Genomic DNA, 21,600 nt, shown 5'->3' on the forward strand with positions numbered 1-21,600 from the left:
TTCAGTGGTGATTAAATAAGTTTCATAATGTACCTTTCAGTGAATTTTTATTTACATATCATCATTAAGTACATGTACATGTAAATTTTCTGTAGCCTAAGTACTAGTTTCAAAGTTTTAAGGATTTTTTAAATCAATGTAGAATTTCATTACATATTTATATACTGATAGCTGATCTATGATTTAAAAAAAAACATTAACAAAGAATTAAGAAGTAAATGCAAAACGTCTGATTTGATGTGGAAAAGAAATTCTTTTAATTTAATTACAAAATAAAGAATTTGTTTGTTTCTATGACAAATTCCATGAAAAAAAATCAACTTGGTTCCTCAGTTTCGTTTAACATCAGTAATAGATTTGTCTTTGTAACAAATTGTTGAGAGGAAATAGATAAACATATATATATATATATATATATATATATATATATATATATATATATATATATATATATATATATATATATATATATATATATATATACAATTGCAATTGTTGCTTGTAACCAATATATGAGACAAATAATTGATTTATTTTTCAAATCGTAAACTTTTCACACTTGATTAAACATAAAATGTAAATTAAATGCATTTATTCCAAAAAAAAAAAATAAAAAATAACAGCATGTTTTATTTAAATCTTATTTTTGAACATTTGTGTTCTACGTACATATCATTCCGTGGTATACTATTTAACACAGCACATTTTGGCAAACCCCCACAAAATCATCAAATCAACATCAATCAAATCCAAATACATTCATTAAATATACACAAACTTTATTTTAAAATTACCATCACGGATTATCCGCGAATTGTTCATTATTTCAGAATTTAAAATAATATGAAATAAAGAGTACTTTGCATAAAATGCGTATATTTGTCAACCGATGTCAGGAAGCATTTTTTACCTACACAATGGTTTCATATTTAAAGTTACTCTCACCAGTAAAAATTGCCAGAAATAAACCAGGTTAATTAGTATAGGCCTCCGTTGGGTAAGGCAAAATGAAAGCGCAAAATGAAAATGTAAGCGCAAAATGAAAGCGAAAAAATTTACTAAGTGTTACTGTCATCCCACTACCACGGAAGCGTATTAGTGCCACGTAATATATTTTTTTTAAGTTGGAAATTCCAACCCCTCAAAAACCGAATGTTTATTATTTAGCAATAAACACATTCCCATCACACATCCCCCGCTTTATCTGAATAGCCAAATAATCGAAAATGTTGAAAGTCACAAACACCTTGGAATACATTTTTCAAAAAATGGCCATTGGGATTTGCACATACAATCAACCCTTCTGAAAGCATCTCAACGTCTTCATCTACTAAGAAAACTTAAATTTCTTATTGATAGAAAAATCGCTTGACAATTTGTATTTTTCTTACGTTAGACCGCTACACGAATATGGTGACGTTATATGGGATAATATGTCCAGTGATCTTGTCAATAAAATCGAACATATCAATATTGAGGCCGCTCGCATAGTAACCGGCTCTACGAAACTTGCAAGTCTTCATAGTTTTATCAGGGGACTGGTTGGGAATCTCTAAAAGATAGGAAATATAAACGTAGAATTATACAGTTCCACAAAATGGTCTACGGCCAAACTCCTCAATACCTTTCGGATCTAGTCCCACCACAAAATCAAGATATACACAATCATTCCACTAGACAAAAGTGTAACATGATGCAAGTCAAATGTAGAACTGACCACTATAGCAACTCCTTCATCCCATCAACCATCAAGCTCTGGAACGAATTGCCCGATTCTATCAAACAAAACCCTTCGTTGTCAAATTTAAAACGTTATTTAAATGCCAATAATGCAAATCGTAAACCCCCTCAATATTATTATACTGGTAAACGCAAGGAACAGATATTAAACACAAGACTACGACTTGATTGTAGCTCACTAAAAAGTCATTTATTTTCTAGAAATATTGTCAGCAGCCCAAACTGTAATTGTGGCGAGATTGAAACTTCTGAACATTTCCTCCTACATTGTCCTTATTTTGAAAATCTCAGAGATAGATTTATAAACACACTTCCACATTATATCAACACCAATATATTATTATTTGGTGACCAAAATCTACCACTGGCAGAAAATGTTGCAATCTTTAAATCTGTCCAAAAATATATTGTAGCTACCAAGAGATTTATTTAATCAGTTTTTCCTTAGTATCTATTCACTACTCCCTCTCCCGTGGGTATATTCTTGTGTAGCAAACGTCATTTTTATTTTTTTTTTTTTCTCATTGTTATTTTTCTTCTCAATTTTGAATTAATATCTGTTACTGGTGTAAATCTCCTGTATTTGTTCTATAATTATTTTTCCTGTAAATTCAACCATATTCTGTCGGTTTTTTTTTTCTCTCTCTCATACAAACATATTGTTCAAATCCATTAGACTTCTTCTGTATAATTAAAACGTCATTCATTTGTGTGAATCGACATGATTTCTAATTTAACATGTATGTCAATTTCAAATATTGCTTCAAACCGTGTTATGTAACTATCTAATAAGGGTCTGTCATCTTGATCATAATAATAAGGAAACGAATTAGTTTAAGTTTTCAAACTTGTTTCCGAATCCTTTTTGATTTTTTTGTACTACTTACCTGTATTTTCTGCTTGTCATTTTCAAATAAAATATGGTTTAAACTAACTTTAATCTTGGCTCTTCCAACTTTAAAGTTAGTAATTCCAACTTTAAAGTTGGCTTTTTCCAACTTTAAAGTTGGTAATTCCAACTTTAATATTGGCTTTTCCCAATTTTAAAGTTAGTAATTCCAACTTTAAAGTTGGTAATTCTAACTTTGAAGTTGGCTTTTCCAACTTTAAAGTTGGTAATTCCAACTTTAATCTTGGCTTTTCCAACTTTGAATTTGAGCATTTCTAGCCCTTTCTTTAGCTTTCTCCATTTATTTTAAATTATTACCAACTTTATTAATACAAAATTAATACATTGAAATAGAATTGTGAGCAATTAACAGGCCCGTAGGAAGCAATTTCAGTTTGGGGGAGCACAGCCATACAATTTTCAGTTGACTGTTGAAGGGGCACTACCAAAAATTTCCTGACAAGCAAGCAAAAAAAAAAAAAAAAAAAAAAAAAAAAAAAAAAGCTCTTCAGACGTTTTTATTGAGGGGGCACTAGCATATAGTACCTATGTTTACTATAGTAATCTATATATCGGCAAAATTATTGGGGGGGGGGGGTGGCATGCCCCCCCGTGTCTCCCCCCCTCGGTTCCTACGGTCATGATTAATCTGTATCAATCATTTTTTAACTTGACCTTCCCTATGACCATATAACTACCAACTTTGAAAACCCTTATAATTTTTTGGTTCCATCTTATATAATTATACAGAGAATAATTTCATACAACATCGTACATACATGTAGCAGCATTTTAACCAAACCTATTTAAGAGACCTGGGGCCCGTTTTACAAAAGAATTTACGACTAAGACTAAAAACTTCAGTTGATTGTAAAATTTTGCAAAATTAATTATTCTGTTTAAAACTGCTAAAGTAAAAGTCTCTTTCTGCATACCTTTTAAAAATATTAAAACCATTTTCTGTTTAATGTAAATGAGAAAGTTATTAGCAGAATTAAATTTTGGTCTTAGTCGTAAGTTCTTTTGTAAAACAGGCCCCAGATATATATTTTGCTTTGTATGAGAGAATAAGCTTAAACAAATATTTGATGTTTAATATAGGGGATGAATCAACACCATATTACATGCTAAAAATACAACTGAACTAAGTGGATCAATTCTGTATATGAAAACACAATGAAATACACTCTTCTTTCATTAATTTTTTTATTTCATCATTTCTTTCCATTGTAATTACATGTATAAAACAGCAACATGATTCCAGCTACAGGCGCGGATCTAGAATTTTTTCAAAGGGGGGGTGTGTGTGAAGAGGAAATAAGAGTTTTTATACCGTATGTTTACATAGTTAAACGACAACTGAATAGGAATACTGAGGCCCGTAGCAACGGTTTCAAAAAAATAGGGGGGGGGGGCTAACTTGCCAAAAAATTTGACAAGCAAAAAAAAAAAAATTAAAAAATAGCCTAATTAACTGTCAGAATCCTAGAATATGCCAGCTCTCGCCCTATATCAGCGGCAAAAAGGGAAGAGGGGGGGGGGGCAACCTGCATCTAAAGGAAAATTTACTATAGCAAAAAACTATTACATTGTATAATACTCAGAAAAAGTGCCCCCCCCCCCCTCGCGCGTTCTACAGGCCTGATACTATCAATTGATAACAGAAACTGATTAGACATACATGTATGTAAAATTAAGATAAAGGCAAAATACTAAATTTCAAATTTAAATGTAAATCAGGCCACCTAGCTTTAGTGATTGGAAAATTTGCCCTTTAAAAGCCCAGTATTTTATTAAGATATAATATATTTTCATTTAACAGTTAAACTGATTTTTTTTTTTTTTAATTCTACTTGCCCTCGTCATCGTCGTGCGTCAACCAAGAATATTTAGCAAGCCATCCTCCGTAAAATGCAATTCTGTGTTTTTGTTGTTTTGAGGGAGAAGATGATTCTTCAGCATCCTCATATTTCCTTTTTTCTTGGGCTAATACTACTATCATGATTGCGGACTTTAAAAAAAAATATTTAGTTTCGATTGCCCTGGTTCGGATGCGTGTCTTTTACGAGACAAAGTTACTGGTTACTGCAGTCTTTGATTTTATTTTGTAAACCTTTATTATGTAGTGAACACTGTTAAAATTCAACAAAATCACATGTAGTACAGAAAACTGAACCTCTGTTAATAGTAGTTGATAGTAGATAACTACTCATACAGATCATCAGCTGACCGACCGTCAATTCATGAAGAACTACGCACGCTAACTCCCGATTCCCGCCTACATTTTACATCCATTTAATTCAATACTAATGGTAATTTGTCCAAAAAATCTTTGTTGAATGCAAAGAAGAGTTCAATGGTAATTGATTAATAATTTTAATAACAGTGTTTTAAAATAGTAAATTACTCTTAATTCCAGCTCTTTTTATAAGAGGGGTAGACGTTGTTTTCCATTGAAATCAGGCTTGAAAGCATCAGCATATTTTAAAATATTCTTGGATATGGATAAATGTTCTTTAAATCTTTCCTTATGATTTACGCATATAAAATTAAACATATGTAATTGATAAAATACAACGTTTGAATTGTAAACGCCTTCGAAATTGGTGAAAAAAATGAGCATTTTTGTCTCTTTTTGTCTGTAAACATATGTTTTGTGAAACACAAAAAGCTTTGGTATGAATTTGTGAAATAACAATCCATATTACATGTAAAAAGGAATTTTTGTTTCACGGGGGGGGGGGGGGGGGGAAGATGTTTTAAAAATATTTTCCGTTTTCCATTGATTTCTATAGTGAAAAACACAAGTTTTACCAAAATTATAGAGTTATCTCTCTTCGTTTTCCCAAATAAGTATTGTTTAATGAAAGTTCATATAAATATCTATATAAATATGAAAAATCATTCAAATATATTAACTTTTGAAAATTGACTTGAAGGTAGGCGGGAGAACAATACTATGATCGTTCGCAGTTCTTCTCACGCTTCACGGCACATTCGCAGCTGATCGACCCGTTTAATTAGCACTATCACCCTCTCCCTGTACGGCTGGGGAGCAACACACCACGCTGTATAAACACAATTAACTACTCAAGTATATTATTGTAGGTGTCATCACTGAAATGCAATTATTTTTTTTTTTTTTAAATTAACAATGGCGGGCGCGGATTTTAACCATGGCGCAGATAATTTAACCATGGCGCACAGAAATTTAACCATGGCGGCCCGCCATGGTAAAACCCCTTGTGGAGAACCCTGAATTTTATGTATTGGTTGATGTGAAGAAGCTAAAACAGCTTTGGGGTGACATCTTGAAGTTTCAAAAATGTGTTTTCCATAACTAGTCTTACAAGAGGGGGAAACAAATTATCCAACCTGAGAAAAACAAAAAGTTTGTTTATGTTCGGCAGAGAGTTCATCAGAAAATTTATTTGGAGAAGACTCAAGTAAAAAATGTCCTAAAGGCAAAGAAACTTGTGCAAAAAGATATCTAACAAAGATATTGGTGGGATATACAGATATCCTTAAACTCTACCATAGCTACGGAAAGCCGAGGCATGGGACCAGAAAGAATAATTCAGTTAAGTTTCAACAAGAAAAAGAAGAAGGGGGTCAAATCAATAGTTATACTGGTCTCAGTTGACCTAAGTATCTTAAAACTTGTGAATTAAAAACACAGTAGTTAAGATTCATAAAATTCCATTTTGAAGATCTATCTTTAATTTTCAACATTAATAGAATACATCAATATATATGATTTAGATACACGCGTTATGTTTATCTTACAGTTCCAATGCAATTTCTCGAGACGTTTTTATCTTTAGTAAAGCTAAATACCAGTAATTAATTACAGTATTCAAACAATGGGTCCTAATTAGTTTAGAATATAAAATCAGTTAAGCATTAGAGACGGAAAAAGTACATAATTTGGATATTTATAAATTTATACATTTATCATAATTCCTGATCGACAACGATCTTACTTTGGCGCTAATATTTAACTGTGGCGGAACTATGCCGCTGAATTTTTAACTGTGGCACTAAGGAATGTAACTGTGGCGGGGTCGCCACGTTAAATGGCCCATGGAGAACCCTGATTATTCATATACATTTAAGGAATAACTGTCTAGTTAGTAGAGTATGCCAGGGCATCAACGATAGTTGAAAACGCGGGATAATTTGCGAAGCCCGTTATGCATAAATTATCCCGCGTTTCCAACTATCGTTGATGTCCCTGGCATACTCTACTAACTAGACAGTGATTCTTTATATTTCCATTTCATTGTGAAATAAAATTGTAAGTTTAGATAGTCCCGCCCACTGACGTCACACACAAAGACAGCCGCACGGGAATTACATGCATATTAGGCCTCCTTAGCGTCAGACACAAAGACAGCCGCACGAGAATTACCTGCTTAGCTCCTGACCTTTCGCATCCGAAATTTGCATTCTGGTAGAATGATCAAGAAATCAACTCAATCACTTTCAAAGAGTTATCACAGAGAAAACAAATAGATGTTCATATACACCTGACCAAAATGCTGTAGGAGTTGATGCTTTTACACAGTCTTGGAGAAATATTGACTGTTATTTATTTCCTCCTTTTACTGTCATAAGCAGTGTCTTCAAGAAAATCGAGGAGGAAGAAATGCAACTTGCTCCGTTATAGCTCCAGGGTGAAAGACACAGTCGTGGTTCCTGCAGCTGATGCTTCAAATTATCTTCTTCCGAAAACGGAGATTCTCTTGAAATAGCCAAAATAGCCAGAACGACGACATCCTTTAACGAAGATAAAGATGGGTGCATTCAGTTTGTCTGACAATGCTTGTATTCTGTAGTAGACAGGTATCAGAAGACACTGTCAATATTATCTTCGCATCAAGGCGGGAATACACAAAGAGACATTATAGGGTTTATCAACAAATATGGTTGCTGTTATGTTGTGAAAAACAGTGTGTGATCCACTTAAAGCAGATGTTTACTTAGTTTTAGAATTTCTTAGAAAATCTTAATTATAGTGCTTTAAATAGGACACGAAACTCGTAAATTTTTGTCTTTTTCGGGGCACTCTAGTATGAAACTAGGTGATTATATTTTACTTAAACGTTTTACTTGGGTGTATTTTTGTCAAGACCAACTTTGCCCAAGTACCAGTTTACATGGGATGTAAATAAAGCTTTAGGATATCCAAAGACATTGTGTCCTGTGCAGGATTTGTCATTGTTTCTATTGTCAAAGAAATTGGCAATGTTATTAGCTTTATTATATGGACAGGGAAAACAAGGTTTACATCTTCTAGATGTTAGAAATGTTTCTGTAAGAGATAATCTGTTAATCATTAGATAAGGAGACTTGTTGAAGCAATCAAAACCAGGGCATCATTTAGATGAAATTTCTATTGCTGCTTATCCAAATGATATAGATTTATATATAGTGCACATATATAGGGAATATATATGCATAGAACTAAAAAAAATTGAGAGACTTAGAATTATTATCATTATGTCTCCCCTTCCAGGGGAGACATATAATTGTTTTTGTCGATTTTCTTCTTCTTCTTCGTCTTCATCCAAATTTTGTCCGGGCCGTAACTTAAATACCCTTTGACATTAAGACTTCAAACTTAGAACATAGATAGATAACATTGAGAAGGAGTGCATGCCACCAACATTTTTGACCTTGACCTATTTATAAGGTCAAGGTCAATCTTTTACATCAAAATAGAATTCAGCCCATAACTTGAGATCCCTTTAATATTGGGACTTCAAACTTGTAACATATGAAGAAAACATTGAGACAAAATGCACTGCTTTAGAATTTTGAACTTGACCCCTTTCTGCCTTCAAGGTCAAATACAGAAAAAAACACGATCTGACCATAACTTGAGAACCCTTTGACATTAAGACTTTAAACTTGAAACATGCAGAGGTGGTATAAAGGAGGAATGCATGCCACCAAAATTTTGATCTTGATTCAATTTTTATAAGGTCAAGGTCAATCTTTTACATCAAAATAGAGTCCAGTCCATAGCTTGAGTACCCTTTGATATTAGGACTTCAAACTTAAAACATAAAAAGAAGACATTGATACAAGATGCAACGCACCAAAATTTTGACCTTGACTTCTTTTCTTCCTCAAGGTCAAGTAGGGAAAAAACTTGATTAGACCATAACTTAAGAATCCTTTGTTATAAAGACTTCAAACATGGAATCATGCAGAAGTGGTATGACGGAGGGATGCATGCCACCAAAATTTTTAACCTTGATTCAATTATTATAAGGACAAGGTCAATCTTTTACATCAAAATAGAGTCCAGGCCTTAGTTTGAGTTACCTTTGATATTAGGACTTCAAACTTGTAACATAGAAAGAAGACGTTGTTGCAAGATGCAACGCATCAAAATTTTGACCTTGACCCTTTTCTTCAAGGTCAAATAGAGAAAACACGACTAGAGGTCATAACTTGAGAACTTTTTGACATTAGGATTTCAAACTTGGAACAAGGAAAGACAACATTGAGACTAAATGCACTGCATCAAAATACTTGACCTTGACCACTTTCTTCAAGGTCAAATTAAGAAATACACGACCAGACCATAACCTGAGATCCGTTTGACATGAAGACTTGAAATTTTGTACACAGAATTTGAGTTGAGATGCACTGCATTATTATTTTTGACCCTGATCATATATGCACTCGTTAATGCTGGTAAAGAAGGGGAGACGTGTTTTTTTTTTTTTGTAAAAAAAAATACCCACTAGTTTTAACTGTACCCAAAAGCCTCACAATTCGATTTCTGTGGATATCATTGGTCGCTGAATCAAGTCAGTTATATGATAAATGCTGGAATAGACATTAACTGTTTTCACCGCATAGTACACGAACAGTAGCAACTAGTGCTGCGGCAAAAGATAAGGTGTTTGTTGCTACAATTCTTAGAACAGCAATTTGGACAAGTGACAATACCTTTACTTTTATAATAAACCAGTCAAAATATGTAGTGAATTCAGCAATGCTTTGTTGGATTATTTCCTTAATGATAACTTATAGCATATTATATAATTATAATTATGTAAATATGTTCATTGATCTGACTTGGACAAAATAAATTAATTCAAACATGTGTTTGGGACTTGTTAATAATTATAATAATGGTTTTTGCATCATTCATGGATTTAAAAGTCGATGCTGTGCAGCCATTGTGTTCTGGATTAACTTAGATCTCCAGGTCCTTTTTTGTTATTTACATGTAAATTAAAGCATATTTAATGTACAATGCATTTGTTTTTGTTTCCCTCTTGGGCACATTCCAAAGTTTACCTGTAACTTTCCATTTTTTTGTTTTATTATAATGAAAATAGGTGAAGATAACTAACAGAGATCGATCTCATAGAAACTACAAACATTACAGATATGTCAACAGTGCATTAACACGGACCCCCCGAAAATTCCAGAGGTAGAATCAGGTGCCTTGGTGGAGTAAGCATGTCCTGTTGACCGGTCATACCCGCCGTTAGCCCTGTGAATTGAAGGAACATTCCATAGCTTTTCAAATTCAGACAAAAACGAACAAAAGCCTAAGAATTGGTGTCAGCCAAATTATGACCAATTGATAGGTTATATTTGCTAACAAGGTCATTCTAACTATCATAGAATTACGAAATGTTGACTTTAAAGAAGGTTGTTGAAATCCATGAAACATCAACTTATGTGTGAGTAGCCTGCGTTGGTTTGAAAGTTGATCAGTACTTAATGCATGCTCTAAGCGCATGCAAATAAGTTGGGAAAGTGATAGCGGAATATATAACTACAGTTAACGATGGAAAATTTAAAGCTGAAGTCTCGTTTGTCATACAATTTATTTCACGGTGTACATGTAGTACCTAAACGGTTGCTATCAGAAAAAATGCGCGTATATTAATGCTATCTGAAAATTGTACGGTTGCTAATGGAAAAAAATGGACGAAATGTTAAGTATTTTTCTTCGCTGGCTCAATAAAATGGTCAATAATTCAATTATCAACCTTTAGTTGCTTATTATTTCACCCTTACGGAACGTAACATACCTTTTAAAACTAATACGTATCTCTATTTTTTTATGAATAAAAGAATTGTTGATGTATAATACGAAAACTGTCGAAGGTCTCGGACACACTTACATGTACATAAGAAATATATTTAATTAGCGTCAAAATGTTTAGATATTTGATAAAAATGAATCGACAGATCGGTGTATTTTTGTAAAACGTATTGATTATTTCATAGAATTACCCATTTTAATCGGTTTCTTAAAAACAAAAGCGTTATCTTGTGGAGAAACTTATGTTATGGCTACTATTAGACAACAACACCGGTTTCTATTGGAAATGTCTTAAGTTTTCAATTTTTCTTTAATACACGTCCTTAATTTACATCTATTATGAAATAGTTGAGAAAACTATATTTGAAATGTTCATTCTATATTCTTTTTAATAACTGACTTGTTTATATTGCCTTGATTTCGATCCTATAACGATAAATTAGTTTATTTCTATATCTATATGTATGATATGACTAATAATAATAGTTGTGTTTGTAAATATCCTGTACATTTACTAAGTATCCTGCACACAATAAAATTGTTAATTTTTAAATTATGTGCATCTTCTATTGAATTTATTAGATTTCACCTGGGTAATTACGCCAGATTAACAAATGAAGGATCTCTCATGTTTTTTTGTTTCTGTTGGATATAAACTTTTATCCAATGAGTTGTGGTAATATAGTTACTTGTTCCAAACTTGTTTCAAAAATTGAAGGCCGGATCCTATGTATAAGTAAGGCAACTCTAGATACACCATCCTTACAAGTTTCATCCAATTAAGTGAGCGGCTTGCTCGAATAACAGACCTTATTATAGATGCTACTATATTATACATCCAGTTCAATACACTACTTTTTTAAATTTAATATTTGATGTACGAGCACAGTATGGTCAAACACTCCTAATGTCCAAAAAATATGTACATGTATTGAAAATACGAAATTGGAATTGCACACAACTACCCCCCCCCCCCTTTTCTATTTCGAAAAAGACTAGTATACATATGTCTGTAAATAATTGTAATGCTCTCTCCTTTAAATGTACATATAATATGTTACTTACTGGATAGAATGTTAGCCTTTTTCATGTTCGGATCTCCACCTTTTATTAAGGGGGGGGGGGTTCCAAGCCCACTAGTACTCAAAAGAGACAGAGCGAGAAATAGAACTAAATATAAGAAAACTGACAAGCAAATGAGTAGAAGTCTTCTCCATCTGAAAAACCCCCATCTTTCGAGCCCCCCCCCCTGGGGGGGTGGATTGTCTCTTCTATCTGTATAAATTTAATAATCCAGAAAATCATCCAAAAGGGGGAATCGGACATCCTCTCCATTCAAGATCCGATGGTTTGAATAATACGTGTTAATTGTATTTTCTGATGCTACAGTGTACCAAAGCACTACCGTCAAAGGTTATACTGAAAATGTACTAGATACTGTTTAGGTCTACGTATACATATAGGCTACAATAATTAAAAAAAACTAGTTTTGGAAAGCTTTTGGAAGTACTGATGGTAAAGTTCTTTCATTTAATTTAAACTTACGTTTCCTTCGTATAGCTTTCTTTTTTATTTTGTGTAGTGATGTTTTTCGAAGATCAGCTCTATTTGGCAGAACACAACAAATTCGAGTTAAGTTGATAAATGTCAATTGTACATGTCGACATTGTATTCCATATGCTCTTTGGATGTTTTAAATATATTTTTTAGGCCTGTAAAACCATAAGATTTTTAATTTTCTCTTTCTTGGTTGAAAAACAAATTATATTTCAAATAGCAGCCGGTTATTTTCAGTTTATAGCCGGTGCATACATATCCAACATTCTGATAGTAACCGTAACATAGGAAGATCGTGTTTTGTCCAAAAATCTCTTTCAAAATACACTTCTTCTTCTTTTTTTTTTTTTATAAAAAATTATCATATCTACGAATTATTATAGATTGACAAATCTTTACATACCAACATGACCTCAAACTAACTTATAAATGATGAAAAGAAGCATGGAAACTTTTAACATTTAACATTTAAATTTTTAGAAGGTTGTTCACCAAAATACATATGGCATCATTTAAAGAAATCCCTTACTTGTTCCGTGTACAAGGATTTTTTTGAGACTTAATCGATTTGGTGTCACTTTCTGACAATTTTACCTCGTTTTACAAGTTCCTCCAACATATTTATTTCAGCTAGCAGCCGTAAAATTTACGAATAGAAACAATGAACGCCTTTTTGTTCTGATAGCAACCGTTTAGGTACTACACCGTGTATTTGTTAGTTGGTCTTCATCGTCTATAGTCAGTAAAACATCCAAATATGAAACATATGTGACTATGGCATGTCAAACGTTGCAATATTCGATCTTTTCCATTTGTATTGTTTAATTTTTATTTGTATTGTATAATTTTTCATTTGTATTGTATAATTTTTCATTTGTATTGTATAATTTTCAATTTGTATTGTATAATTTTTATTTGTATTCTATAATTTTCCATTTGGATTTTATAATTTTCCATTTGGATTGTATAATGTTTATTTGTATTCTATATTTTCCATTTGTGTTGTAAAAAAAATCATTTGTATTGTATAATTTTTCATTTGTATTCTATATTTTCCATTTGCATTGTATAATTTCTTATTTGTATGCGATAATTTTTCATTTGTATTGTATCCGAGGATTGTTTATTTATTTCGTTACGAAGGATGTCATTGGTCATAAAATTTAGTCTGTATAAAGGTCTCAGGTGCCCATCACAAACTTAGTCTGGTACCCTTCCCACAATTCCGATCGCGCACTCTCTACAAACACAAACTCGGCTCCTCTATTTGCGGTGCATGCTAAGGGACGACCATTTGATTCTTGGGGGGTGTCGAATCCGATTATTTATTTTCATTCTCTCGCAGGAGAGAATATTTATTTCCAATATGACCAGAGACAAGGAGAAAAACAAAAAGAAGAAAATCCGCCCAAACCCGAAAACTCAGTTTTTTGGGGGTGGGGGTAGTTACCACCACTCAAGGTCAATTTATTTATTTTCTCAGTCAGCATTCCTAAGGACAGATTATTTATTTGCCATCTACCAGCGCTCCCTTTTTAGAATCCAATGACCGTCTAACATGCACGCAAATACATATGCCGCCGAAATATGGCTGAAATATTGCCGACTCGGCGTTAAACAATAATCAATCAATCAATCAAGCAAATACATATGAGCCCAGTTTGCTTTGAGCATCCGGAACATCTTCAACCCGATACAGGCTGAAACTTGACCAATGAAATCCTTCGTAACGAAACAAATAAACAGTCCGCGGATACAATACAAATGAAAAATTATCGCATACAAATAAGAAATTTTACAATACAAATAAGAAATTATACAATGCAAATGGAAAATTATACAATACAAATAAAAATTATACAATACAAATGAAAATTATACAATACAAATAGAAAATTATAGAATACAAATAAAAATTATACAATACAAATGAAAAATTATACAATACAAATAGAAAATTATACAATACAAATAAAAATTATACAATGCAAATGGAAAATTATACAATGCAAATGCAAAAGATCGAATATTGCAACGTTTGACATGCCATATGTGACAGACTCTGTGGTTTCTTTTCTTTCAAGTTCACTGGAATATATCGAGTCTACGTACATATGAATGCAATTATAATTAATTGTTAATTGATAAAACGTCAATACATATAAATGTCGAGTTGAAAAACACGCCAAGCGTTTTCTTCATCTCATGTAGAAGTTTTTAAATAAATTCGATTTCATACAAATACAAAAGCAGGTCCGCTAATAAAGGAGCACAATTAGTGCAATTAGGATTCCAACACTTTGTTGGAAGACTGGGTCTACGAAGACTACAAAACTGCTGTTCCTCTTTGAGGAACTCCAGCATCCTTTTTTGATATCAACTTTAGAGTTTTTATGTGTAGGATCAGAGTGATTTTTAATTTCAATTAACGAAGTAATCTTGTTAATGACTAATCACAATATGTAAAAAATTCAGAGTTCCGTTGTTATGGAAGAGGCAGCCTGTGATATCAAAAGACCTAGTTTTAACTCATCGTGTAGAAAAGTGTAGAAAAGTCGTACATTTTGATGTTATAGACTCGAGAAAGATTTGGTGACTAAATTTTCTAAATATTCTTTAGATTTTTGATGATCCACATCTGATTAACACCAATTCTAGAAAATGCTATAGCACAGTGTGTGTGCTATAGCATATGCTATAGTTTCTCCTTTACAGCAGTTAGTACTTTTGTAAAGTGTATAGATAAAGGCTTGGTAGAGCATTTGCAGGATGCGGTTATATATCTTTTTTGTAAAGATTTTGAAAAAAGTTAAGGAATCCAGTAAAAAAGACAACATGTCATGGCAAAAAGTATGACAAATCACCTCAAAGGATGTCAAAATCCCCCATTTTTATCTTATTTATAGACTCACCACTATGTGTGGTTATGAAAAAAACCTCTGATTATAGATGTTTTGTAAAATATCATATCCATACCTTGTAAAATACATTTTAAATTATTTCTATTTTCTGATTACATATAGAATAAATTCCCTCCCTGAGTTTCAAAGTAAAATCCCATACTGCTACTATGAATACATGCATACATGCATGTGTACATATTTAAATCTACGTATGTTTAAACGATAAAATACTTTCCCCGAGTATGAGGATTAATGTTACAGGTACTGACAAAACAAAATACGAACCCGCATAAGGGGTGAGGGGGAGGGGTATGTAATTTTTTTCTGCAATATCTGCAACGTTAATTCTCGTACTAACAAAGAAAGACATTTTATTGTTTATATTCATATATTTAAAAAAATAAAGTGAAATTGAGAACGTTAATATTTTATTGTTGATACATGTATGTATGTCATTGTATGTTTCATTGATGGAAGAGCTGCTCCTCAAGAAATCTATACAGGTATCTTGGATAGCGGCATTTACTTATTGATAAGTGACCGTGGCTTTCATAAAAAATAAACGAGATAATACTCAGTTGATGTAAATGTTATAGTATTAATTTGATACAAACTGTAATATTGAAACAAATATTGTAAATGGAAAAAGAAAACTTCTGTATTTCCTAGGGTGTTTAAACAATACAATGGGTTATTTTGTCATTTGTTCAAAACTTTTCTTCTCTCTTCAGACACCACGCCAACATTACAATATTATATAAGTAATTATTAACGGGAAAAGCACAATGTGATGATAACTTTGTTGTAATGTAATTTTTGTTCGTTTGTTAATATTTGCATTTTTTTGACAAATAATACATGAAACCCATCTCAAAGATGAGAAACGTTTTTAAATTTAATGTTGTATACTTTCATTTAGCAAATGATAAACTCATATCGTTAGCTAATTTGTTTGTTTGTTTGTTTTTTAGTTTTAGATCAATTTCGAATTGAAAACCGACAATATATGCCTAAAAAATTTATTTAATCAAACTAAGGTGAAATGTATTTGTTCATATTTAATCATTTTAATTCAGTCTCTAACGATATTAACCTGTCAAATATTTTCACAGCTGATTTCATATAAAAATACAATTTAATTTGTAAGGTGAAATTTACGAGTACGAAACTAAGAAACGTGAGATCCATTTTCAAAGTAATGTCGTGGACAAATTATTTTTCGGTTTTGATTGCATATGCAGATTAAAATTATATATTAAACATATAACAAAGCTTTATTCTGAAATTTAAGTATTTGAGGAAAAAATCAGCACTGAGCATCAACATTTTCCGTTTTACAAAGGTCACCGTAATTGTTGCAGAGAAATTTAAAATTAGAATTCTGCAAAATCCACTGGTATCCTTTCTTCATTCTAAATTTGTTGTTGTTGTCACAAACTTTGAAGTAGTATGGTCTGTCATCTTTTGATGGTGTTACCTGAGATACTGAAAAAAGTGTTTTAGAACTTCTAGACTGTCTGTGTTAATAATGTGCTAATAATAATAAATTGATAATCATAATAATAATGCTGAAATTAGCTCTTTGAGTTTCATTTAATGTTAAGTTACTGTTAAAGGTAATGTGCATAAGAACTCACTGCAAATGGTATCCAAAATTCTAAATCTGACTGTTTATAGACCCCTTATTCCCTTTTAAATTATTACTTTACACTGCTGTTTCTGTACTTAAACCTTGATAAAGACTTGTACATACCGAATAAGTTCCGTATCTTTAAATACTGCTCAAATTCTATATATAGTATATTTTAACATATAAATGAAAAGGGAAAGCTATCATTTGGACCAAATAGAATTCAAATATGATTCACAACAATACGGAACAGTTTGTGCTACATCCCATTTCAGCAGTAATTACTTAATCAATGGATACGGATTACATAAAAAAAAAATGGATGCCTTGATCGGAATATTTTGTTGGACTTAATTTTGTTTTAAATGACGCAAAAATTTCGATTTCTAAAATATTAAAAAATTGTAGACTTTTTACGTTCTTTAGATTCTTGCATTTTTTTCATCACCCTTACAAACATACATTTCTTTTTTTACTTTCAGAACATTAATTAGAAACCTTGAACAATTAAACTTTAAGTGGCAAAACCTGTTTATTCAAGCATAAATTGAAATGATTTTTAACGTTTGTTTTTAGCTTATCATACATTAAATGAAATGTATTTTGAAAATTCCTTGTATCACGCATATTGTTTTCCTTTGATTTATTTTTCTGAGTGGGATTTTCAACTACAATTATTATGATTACTTACAAAATATTATGCAATATTTAAATTATCTTTTGATGGTTCTAAGAAACTTCATACACAATTAGCTATACAAATTTATATAGATTGTATGCCTTATCAAATTTATTATGGAAGAAAAAAAATACCATCGATCATGTAATAATTAATTCCTTATACCCTGATCAAACAAAAAGGAAATCTTGTACAAAATATTGATACTCACATTCACAAGCAGGAAGATTTCCTGTTGGCAGCCATTGTCCACTTCCACCACAGATGTATCTTGTGCGGAAGTCATGACCAGAACTCAGTTGGGTACCAGTTTGACAGAAAATTACACAGAATTGAGTGAATTCCCTTTTCCATCCATTACAAACTAGAGCACCATTTCTTGGAATAGTAACGTTCGGACATGGGTTAGCTAAATTGTAAAAGGTGAAAATAACGAACGTGGATCGATCTCATGAATCCAGTACACAAAACGAATCGTAAACAGAGCATATGCACAAGGACTATGGGAAAATATCAGTGGAGGGATCAGGTGCCTATTAGGAGTAAGCATCCTGTCGACTGGTTACACCAGCCGTGAGCCCTGCATATTGATCAGATAGAAGAAGGGAGTACTCCGTAATCAAATTAAGTAAAGAAGTAATGAACTAAATGGTATGAGACATGATAGATTGAATTTTGAAGGATAAATAAGTCACGTTTTAAAAGTTAAATTACAATGCAATTTTAAAAAAAAAAACATTGATTAAATAGTAATTAGCGTTAAGCGTTGATTTTTTTCATACCAATTGTTAGGCCATTATTTACACACTGAATTGTCGACGGATTTTTCCGTTATTTCCCGATCATGACAAGGAGCACACGGCGGGTGTGACCGGTCGGCAGGGGATGCTCACTCCTCCATGGCACCTGATCAAACCTCTGATGTTTGGAGGTCCGTGTTTGCTCTGCTCCTATTTTGTATTGTTTAATGGACTTTTGAGCTTTAATACTGTTCGTTATCTCCATATATTTCATTTTAGGAGGTTTTCAAAGACTTCTGCAAAATAAATTATTGAGGCAGTCCTAACGAATGACGTTAGTGTTTGCAACGTACTATAATCTTACTTATTTTTTTTTTTATTTTTTTAAAGATTTTATTTTCAATACTTACAGATTCAACTTAGGTAGAATTTGTACAATTGAGACTTGATTAGATATATTCAAACTCACGTCGAACAATGATTTTGAAGGTACATTCGGCTCTGAGACCGTTGGAGGATTTTAAAGCATCATAACGAGCGACATAGTCTCCCCAGAGAAAGGTTGATCCGTGATCCGGGTAGTTTGTAGTAACCTCAACAGTGTGATTTAATGGATCGTAGAAGTGTGGTGCCTTCCAGAACACATCAACATGTCGCGATGGTGACGTTTTTCGTATGTCTGAGGGACAGTCCTGAACCAATGGTGGCTGGATATCTTATATACAAGAAAATTGTTTTTATTTCGATGCCTGCGAAATATTCTTGCTACAAACTTCAACACTTTAATTCAACACTTTAACATTAATTGTATACAAATCAATTTCCTGAACACGTTGCTTTAAGGAAGTAAAACTGATTCAATGACAGTTTTACTGAAATTGAAATACGTAACTTGAATTTAACATGTCTTGTATAATCTATAGTCTTGACAAGAGTTTGCTCTTTAATACATTTGCTTCATTTGTCACCAATTGCACATACCTCGATCACAGTGAACTCCTGAGTAACCGCTGACACAATCACAGGTGTACTTATTCTCTCCATTTATACATGTAGCCCCATTCTTACAAGGATTGCTCCCGCATGTGTTAAAAACTATCATAAAGATCAAATAATAAAGAAATGCTAGATAATTCAAATTATTTCAAGAAGAAAAAAAGCTTTTTTTTTGTTTTTAATGAATAATGTCCAGGTTTTTTTACACTCCACAATATACTTCTTACAGAGAAATAAACAAACTACATATAACAAAAAAAAATATTTGAAATTATTTTTAATTAACAAACTAAACAAAAACATTGCGAAATGATAATTTTCACATTATAAACTCTTTTCATTGTCTTATTGTGTGTTTATTCAGAAATGTAGCATTCATTAACAATTGCCATGTATGTTAATACTAACAGATGCATTTTGGAAGGCTTCCAGACCAGGTTTTATTACTTAAGCAGGTCCTTTGACTGTCGCCAATGAGCTTATATTCGTTATTACAGCCATATGTAACAGATTTTCCACTAGAAAAGTCACTCCCATTAAGATATCCATTTAATGGCGTTCCAGGATGTCCACAAGAAATAACTTGTAAAAACATTTAAAATATAATTAGACGTCTGGTATCTGGCTATACTCGATTTGTAACCAATAAGTTACATAGCGAAGTATTATCGTACAACTGAGATATCATATTTACATAATGAAGAAGAAAGAGAATAATTTCTCTTAAGAATATATAATTTTTATCCTTCAAAATATAAATATTCAGAAGGACCACAAAGCCCAAACTGGTATCAAGACATGCATGAAAGTTAAATGAAATTAAGAGTTATCTTGTTACCTTCACAAGTGGTTTTAGTAAGCTTTTCCCGAATAGTATCCAAAGCGTCAAAAGATGACACATCAAAAACATAGCTCTTATTTGATGCCATTCCTTCCAGTTCAGCCATATCCACCCCACCACCGACACCAACAGAGAAGATAATTATCTTATTGTTACGTAGTAATTTGGCTTCCGATAAAGTGGCATGCCTGCTATTTGACTGTCCGTCAGTTATAACAACAGCGATTTTAGTAACATTGGGTCTGCTATACTGTGAACTAAAGCTGGTTGTTCGAGCATACTGGATTGCGTCCGCTGTGTTTGTACCTCCACTGTCAAAGGGGATGTTTGAGATTCTACTCTTCAACTGAGATTTGGTATAATATTCCGTTAGTTGAAATGTGTCATGTACTGATGAACTAAACGTCACAGAACCAATTCTGACATAGCTAGAACCGATTTGAAATCCGTCCACCATTGCCTTGAAAAACTCTCTCATTTTCTGGAAATTAACTGATCCAACACTTCCACTTGAGTCCAAAATGAAAACAATATCAGCTGCTGTGTCGCCGCAGTCTGTTCACATTAAAAAGAGTAATAATTTGAGTAAAATATAGTTTCAATTTTTCATTTTTTATATTTTGTCAAGAAAAGAATCTTGAATTATAGCTTTAACAAGGAGCACATAACGGGTGTGGCCCGTAGGCAGGGATGCTCATTCTTCCATGGCACCTGATCCCATCTCTGATGTTTTAGAGGTCTGTGTTTACTCTGCTCCTAAATGTGTATTGTTTAATTGACTTTTGAGCTTGAATACTGTTCGTTATCTCCATACATTTCATTCCTCATACCCTAAGAACCTGAGGCATGAATCCTCATGGAAGAAGATCCACTTGAGCTTATACACGTCTCTATATGAGGGAAAAAATCTCGAATGGGACGTAAAACAACATACAGTTTTTCTGGAATAGACTCTACTCCATGAATAAAATGACAATCATTTCAAGTATACTGAAACATAAACTTATATCAAGAAATAATATCACTAAGTATAATATATAGAACAAAACAACTACTTACCACCACCAACTTCAGTTATGGGACAAAGCATAATGATAGCTAAGAAGCTCAATACAGCTATCCACATGGTTTAAAGTATTTTAAGACGCCTGTTAAATGTGAAGAAAAACTTTCATTAATAGCATTTTGACATATTAATAAGAAGACATTGCAACCACTGAACATTTTGACTGGTATTTCAAAAATAATGTGTTTTGATTATAAAGTGCCTTTTTTATGTATACATAAAATGATTCTGAAATAAATGGTTGTATAATTTTAGATATGTTCCTTTATTCAGAAACAAAACTCTTTCACGCCTGGAAAAAAAATTATAGAAAAATGAAACTGATTCTTATGTAGGCTGAATTATAATTCGAATTATAATTCGAATAACACAACATAGAACATGTGGGTTGCAAGTTCGTTTGAATGAGTTTTGATATATAAGAGATGCAAAACAAATAATTAAGTACTGTAAAGTCTGCGGGATTTAAACACGAATAT

The 21,600-nt window shown here is 32.3% G+C and overlaps 1 protein-coding gene across 2 annotated transcripts in view; it reads right to left on the reverse strand.

The window, feature by feature from the left end:
- Positions 1 to 15,580: 15,580 nt before the first annotated feature.
- The window catches only part of LOC133173244 (matrilin-2-like), a 53,098-nt gene continuing 47,078 nt past the window's right edge, over positions 15,581 to 21,600 (reverse strand). Inside the window, exons 1-7 of one of the 2 annotated variants that reach the window (XM_061308225.1) lie at positions 21,115 to 21,203; positions 20,053 to 20,610; positions 19,623 to 19,796; positions 19,200 to 19,313; positions 18,688 to 18,933; positions 17,690 to 17,887; positions 15,581 to 16,654 (exon numbers count right to left, since the gene is read on the reverse strand). In XM_061308225.1, coding sequence (XP_061164209.1) covers positions 16,476 to 16,654; positions 17,690 to 17,887; positions 18,688 to 18,933; positions 19,200 to 19,313; positions 19,623 to 19,796; positions 20,053 to 20,610; positions 21,115 to 21,181 — 1,536 coding nt within the window. In that variant the 5' untranslated portion in view covers positions 21,182 to 21,203 and the 3' untranslated portion in view covers positions 15,581 to 16,475. Of the gene's footprint in view, positions 16,655 to 17,689; positions 17,888 to 18,687; positions 18,934 to 19,199; positions 19,314 to 19,622; positions 19,797 to 20,052; positions 20,611 to 21,114; positions 21,204 to 21,600 lie in introns of those variants that run through there. The other variant, XM_061308226.1, reaches the window with a different exon arrangement.

This window comes from Saccostrea echinata, unplaced genomic scaffold (assembly GCF_033153115.1).
Source record: "Saccostrea echinata isolate AGI-Se365-2 ecotype Australia unplaced genomic scaffold, CSIRO_AGI_Sech_v1 ptg000056l, whole genome shotgun sequence".
NCBI lineage: Eukaryota > Metazoa > Mollusca > Bivalvia > Ostreida > Ostreidae > Saccostrea > Saccostrea echinata.